At 41.4% G+C, this 6,493-nt stretch overlaps 2 protein-coding genes across 2 annotated transcripts; one reads left to right on the top strand and one right to left on the bottom strand.

Annotated features, from left to right (window-relative positions):
* Nucleotides 1-2,114: 2,114 nt before the first annotated feature.
* LOC101601679 (olfactory receptor 13A1-like) lies at nt 2,115-3,047 on the top strand. Its single transcript, XM_004669658.1, has one exon. It carries the CDS (start codon nt 2,115-2,117, stop codon nt 3,045-3,047), a length of 933 nt encoding a protein of 310 aa, XP_004669715.1.
* Nucleotides 3,048-5,246: 2,199 nt separating this feature from the next.
* LOC101593573 (olfactory receptor 13G1-like) lies at nt 5,247-6,173 on the bottom strand. The gene has a single exon (XM_004669633.1). It carries the CDS (start codon nt 6,171-6,173, stop codon nt 5,247-5,249), a length of 927 nt encoding a protein of 308 aa, XP_004669690.1.
* Between the last annotated feature and the right edge of the window lie 320 nt (nt 6,174-6,493).

Genomic DNA, 6,493 nt, shown 5'->3' with positions numbered 1-6,493 from the left:
GAGCTCTTAACAGCTTGTTATTTTTACCTTTGATGAGTTTTGAGTCTTCTCAGTGTCTACACCATGTCCATAGAGAAGCTTCTTTGCCTAGCAGTGAAAGCAACACTCATATTCAACCTTCAATATCCTTTGCAGTGTTTTCTGTGCCCTGCTGAGTGTGGCAGAGATGACTCATCTAGTGCTAAGCAATAGTCCTTCTTTTGTCATTTTAATGCATCTTGGGTCTCTCCAGTATTTGATGGATGGATGGTGAACTATCCTTGCATCCTAGGATAGGTACTCCTTGTCATAATCGATGATCGTTTAGATATATAGCTAAATTTGTTTGTCAGTGTTTTTAATGATATTTGTATGCATGGTCACATAAAATTTTGACCTATACTTTTATTTTCATATATTATTATAGTCTGGCTTATGCATCAGGGCAATATGGGCCCCATAAAGTTCTTAGTTTTCAGAAAAATTTGTAGAGGATTGTCTTAGCTATTAATATTTTGGAGAATGAAATTGTTAATTTATCAGAGCCTCAGAATCAGTTTGTTAGTAGACTTTTATTACTAATTTAGTCTGTGTACTTAATTTTGTCCAGTTCATATTTCTGTTTCTCATGATTCAATCTTGATTTTTAGCATGTTCCTAAGAATTAGTGAACTTTTTATGTTATCCAATTTATTAGTGTACAATTGCTTATAATCTGCTTTCTCATGATCCTTTCTATCTTTGTACTACTACATGCCTTTCCAATCTTACTTATGAACATTCTTTTTCCTAATTTTATTGGCTAAAGGTTTATCAATTTTGTTTAACTTTCAAACATAGAACTCTGTTTTCTCAAAATTTTTTGATTTTTAAATATTTACTTATTTGTTTGAGAGAGAGAAAGTGTCAGATAGATAGATACAGAGAGAATAGCTGCACCAGGGTCTCCAGCCACTGCAAAGAAACCACAGATGTATGCATCACCTTGTGCATCTGCCTTAGGTGGGTCTTGGGGAATTGAACCTGGGTCATTTAGCTTTGCAGGCAAGCATGTTAACCAGTAAGTCATCTCTCCAAGCCTAAATCTTACTTTTATAGATTTTCACTCATAATTTTTATTTCATTCATCTCTGTTATGATGCATATAAATTTCCTGGGATCATGTGTTTGGGACATTACCTTACCCTGGTTCCTCCCTATTTCCATTTTACTGCTTCCTGTTCAATTTTATTCAATATATTGTAATATGTGGATCACCATGAAGTGACATCCCTGACACAAAAATTGTTAACTTGTTACTGTCACTTATTCATTCACAATTTTGACACTGGTAAATGCAATCACATCAGAGTGTTCTTAAACTTTTTTTAAAATTTCATTTATTTTTTTTGAAGGAAAAAGAGACAGAAAGAAGGAGTGAGAGAGAGAAAGAGAGAGAGAGAGAGAATGGGCACACCAGCGTCTCTAGCCCTGCAAACAAACTCCAGATGTATGCACCGCCTTGTACATCTGGCTTACCTGGGTCCTGAGGAATTCAACCTGGGTCCTTTACCTTTGCAGACAAGCACCTTAACCACTAAGCCATCTCTCCAGCCCACATCAGAATGTTTTTATTTTGCATTTAATTGTTGTTCCTTTCTCCTTTCTTTCCTGTACTTCTTAGTTTTTATTTTATATTAATATTAAAATAACTTTTCTGTTTATGTTTAATAATTTCCCTTATAAGACTGACAAAATAAGCAAAAACCTTATGAAGCAAATATACTGTAAATGCACTAAAAATAATAAAAAATTCAGTTTTAGTTCTTCAGTGTTGCAATCCATACTTCAGATGCTTCGTGAGCATCTATGCTTGGTGACCATACTATAGAACAGAGTAGAAATAGAAAACCATCTCTATCCTCATGGAAATTATCAAGGGACTATATTTATTCAGCATTGGTTTATGAACACACACACATACACACCAATTACATACATGTTTCAGACACTAGGACATGCTAGGCCAATTTGGTGATTATTCCCTTATAGAAAGCAGGAAACCTGTTAACATAGCCATAAGTGAAAAGTGGGATTTGAAGTGAGTGACCTGTGATCTTATCTTAGGAATCTGCAGATAGGGGTATGACATCCTGATGTTGAATCCAAACAAAACAATAGTTACAGAGTTCATGCTTCAGGGATTCTCAGGACACCCCAAGTTCCAACTACTCCTGCTTGGTTGCTTCCTGTCCCTGTATGCTGTGGCACTCATAGGCAATACTGTGATCATTGCTTTGGTCAGTTCTAACACTGGGCTCCAGAGTCCCATGTACTTCTTCCTGTGCAACCTGGCCACAATGGACATCATTTGCACCTCTTCTGTGATGCCCAAGGTGCTGGTTGGCTTAGTCTCTAAGGAAAACTACATCTCCTTCCAGGGATGCATGGCTCAACTCTTCTTCCTCATCTGGTCTTTATCTTCTGAGCTTTTGTTGTTCACTGTTATGGCCTATGATCGTTATGTGGCCATCTGCTTTCCCCTTCACTATAGCTACAGGATGAGCCCACGCCTGTGTGGTGCCCTAGCCATGGGTGTATGGACTATCTGTGCCCTGAATTCTTCTATCAACACTGGTCTTATGACACAGCTGTCATTCTGTGGCCCAAAGGTCATCAACCACTTCTTCTGTGAGATTCCTCCACTCCTGCTGCTCTCCTGCAGCCCCACACGTGTGAACAGCATCATGACTCTCATAGCTGATGTCTTCTATGGAGGCATAAACTTCCTTTTCACTCTGATGTCGTATGGCTGCATCATTGCCAGCATTCTGCGCATGCGCTCTCCTGAGGGGAAGCGAAAGGCCTTCTCTACTTGCTCGTCTCACCTCATTGTAGTCTCTGTGTACTACTCATCTGTATTCTGTGCTTACATCAGCCCAGCTGCCAATTACAGCCCAGAGAGAAGCAAAGTGTCTGCCGTGTTGTACTCAGTTCTGAGCCCCACCCTGAACCCCCTCATCTACACACTGAGAAATAAGGAAGTCAAACATGCTCTGGGTAGGCTTGTGCCCTCTTTCCAACATTAGATGTCAATGTGCAGGCTGTTCTGATAAAATGGGCTCCTCCCATACCTTCCTGAATGCAGAATCATAGAGCTGAGACTGCTATGGCCATTTCAGAAATTCACCCTCATATGTAGGGATTGGACTGGTGGTTTTGACTCTGGTGGGTTTGTTGTTTTGACTGGGATATGTGTATGTGTGTATACCCAATAAATGTCTGATCCACAGAAACACCACCTCGTGTCTTGATATGTGGTCTTCTTCATTTGGAGAGACAAATTGACTTCTCAAGTGGACTCCTCTCTGGCATCTCCCAGCCAAGTACTTGCTTATCTGTCACTGTCCCTGTTAATAGATTAATGTTCTATTAGGAAAGGCCACTGTCTATATATGTGTCTCACTATCATAGAACACATATTAGTGGGCAACAAATGGTCTGTTCCCAGTGTTCCCTCCCTTAGAACATGGTCAAGCCCTGTTCTTCAAAGAAATCCATGTCCTATTTTCACAGCCTTTCTTAATATGGAAAACCTTACTTACTTTCTTTGGCCTACTGTGAGGGATCATATGGAGGAGAAGCTTCTTTGCCTTGTTGCAGCCAGGAACAGAAGAAAAGATCTACTGTTGTTATTTGGCATTCTCCTTTATCCTTCCCCCTTATTCCATGCTCTCTAATCTCTAGTGTACTGCATGGTATTGCCCACATACAGGATGGGTCCCTTCTCTCATGAATTCACTATGAATATACCTCACCTGTATACCACTGTATACCAGAGGAGTCTCTCAGCAATGTCCTAGATAATTCTAAATCCAGTCAATAAAGATCAACCATCAGCTTTGGCACATATTGACATGACTGCTTTTCCTGCTGTTTTCTTCCATGCAGTTTGCCTCATGTTTTAGTCATGTGTTTGGGGTATTTCTTCTATAATAATGGCACCACTACAATGTTATATACAGAACTGATAATCTCATAAATAACACAGTGCTCGAAATGCTCCCAAGTATATTGCTCTCACATATGATGAAACCTCATAAGATCTTTATTTGTGAGTTTCTGTTATGGTGAGACATGCCCTAATATCATATTAACATTACACAAAACATGCACAATTGAATAAAAAGCCCTCTAGAGATGGTCAAGTCACATACAATATATCAAGCAGGGAGAAATCCTGAGACCAATGTCAGAGTTGTATGTTAGTAATCCCCTAAAATGGTCTGTCGTTTAGGAAGAGACTACTTTGCCAGCATCCCACTCTAGTTTGACCTTTCTGGATTTGGCCTCAGAGCAGGCATAATAAACATTAGAGGCTCTTATTTTGGCTTTCTAATCCAACTCCTCAGTGAGGATTTCCTTCCTTTAGCTTAAAGGATGAACCTACCACCAGAAAAATAAAACAACCAACTGTGAAAAAGGAATAGGAAAACTGAAAAGGAATAGAAAAACTGAAACCATTTCAGCAAAGTTCCAGGGGTGGTGTGGGCAGGTTACAGGTTTTCACAATCCAGTTATGACAGACAGCTTCAGGTTCTCTGTGATGAATTTCCAGACCAAGCACAGTTATGATAGAAGGCATATTTCTTGAAGCTTACAGATCCAGAGGAAGTTCCATAATGGCAGAAGAAGCTTTCCTGCTCTTACAGGACTGGGAGGGGCGGGCAGGAAGAGAGAGAGAGAGAGAGGGAGGGAAAGGGAGAGGGAGAGGGAGAGGGAGAGGGAAAGCTAAAAGCCGCATAGCACAGTACACTTCAAGAGTTCCAGTTAGGCACACTTTGCATATCTTTAGATTGAAATTTCAACTCCACCACCATACCTTTAGATCCGCCCAGTGACACTGCCTCCAGCCAGGTGTCTGTAGATCCAATCTACAAGCTAATAAAACACTGAACATATTGAGGGCCATTTATTGAAACTTCCATACCTATGAAAATGCAGTGGTGGCTATTGATGGAGGGTTTTGAGGCATTTAAAGATGGTACATTATAAGAAACAACCTACAGGGCTAGAGAGATAGCTCAGCAGTTAAGGTGCTTGCCTGCAAAGCCTAAGCATTCATTATTATCCTGTACAGAGTATGATATTCCCTACACATAGATTTGGAGTGCTAGCCTGTGAGGATTTCATAGCCCTTGTCCCCTAAGTCAGAAAATACATAAAAGAAGGACCTCAGAGTACCCCAGTCCCTCTCAAGCTGTTCTATAAATTCTGCTATGTCAGACTCATGGAGAGGAAAATGTCAATTTCTTAAAGGATGCTTGGAATTCTTTGTTTCTCAGGGTATATATGAGGGGGTTAAGAGATGGTGTCACAGTGGTGTACAAGACAGCAATGACCTTGTCTAGGAGTCCAGAAGATCCCAGGGCTGGTCGGATGTAGGTGTAGAGCACAGTTGAGTAGTACACAGTGACCACCACCAAGTGGGCAGAGCAGGTGGAGAAAGCACGCTGCTTGCCCTCAGCTGAGTGGATGCGCAGGATATTGGCGATGATAAAGCTGTAGGACGTCATGGTCAGTAGAAAATTCAGGCCAGTCAGAAACATGTCTGCAATGACTGTCATAATATCATTGATGAATGTAGGGCTACAGGATAGCAGTAGCACTGATGGGATCTCACAAAAGAAGTGTGTGATGACATTGGGGCCACAGAAGGACAGCGGCAGCACCAGACAGGTGAGAATCAAGGAATTGAGGGCCCCTATAGACCACACAAAGGTTGCTAGGATCACACAGGTCCTGCCACTCATGAGGGTACCATAGTGCAATGGCTGACAGATGGCCAGGTAGCGGTCATAAGCCATGGCTGAGAAGAGCAGCAGTTCAGAACCCAGGATCCATGAGAAGACAAACATCTGGGTTAGGCATCCCCCAAAAGAGATAGTGTTTTCAGCCACCAGGTCCTGCAGAACCTTGGGCAGGACTGTTATAGTGCAGACCACATCCAGCAGGGCAAGGTTGACCAGAAAGAAGTACATGGGTGTGTGGAGGTTAGGGCTACAGTGGACAATCATGATGATCAGGCCATTGCCAGCCAGAGCCACCATAAGCAGAATGAAGAAAACACAGAAGAGAGCAGCTTTGAGCCAGGGATCATCCACAAATCTCTGTAGGATGAACATAGTCACAGCTGACTGATTTCCAGGGTCCATGGACAACATTGACTGGACTTAGGGTTGGAGGTACAAGTTTATAGTTATGGTCTAGTATCTGTCTGGGATATACCTGCCTTGAGAGTGGGAAGCTAGGCCCATGTGGAGCAGCCAGGGTTCCCTGATTACACAAGCACGTGCCAGCTGGGCATAATGTACATGTCACATGGAGTTACAAAATACTTTCTCCATAAAGAGTGGTAGGCTTCATTCTTAACTAAAAATCATCTTTAAACACAAGTAAAAATCAGTTCCATGCAATGAGTAACCTGTTCCAGTAGAAAATCATTATTTCTTTTCTATTCTCTTGTTCACATGTT

This window comes from Jaculus jaculus, chromosome 1 (genome assembly GCF_020740685.1).
Source record: "Jaculus jaculus isolate mJacJac1 chromosome 1, mJacJac1.mat.Y.cur, whole genome shotgun sequence".
NCBI lineage: Eukaryota > Metazoa > Chordata > Mammalia > Rodentia > Dipodidae > Jaculus > Jaculus jaculus.
This window is presented reverse-complemented; position numbering and strand designations above follow the sequence as displayed.

Excerpts from the sequence above, each read along its gene's own strand:
- LOC101593573 (XM_004669633.1), bottom strand. The coding sequence starts at position 6,173 with ATGGACCCTGGAAATCAGTCAGCTGTGACTATGTTCATCCTACAGAGA.
- LOC101601679 (XM_004669658.1), top strand. The coding sequence starts at position 2,115 with ATGTTGAATCCAAACAAAACAATAGTTACAGAGTTCATGCTTCAGGGA.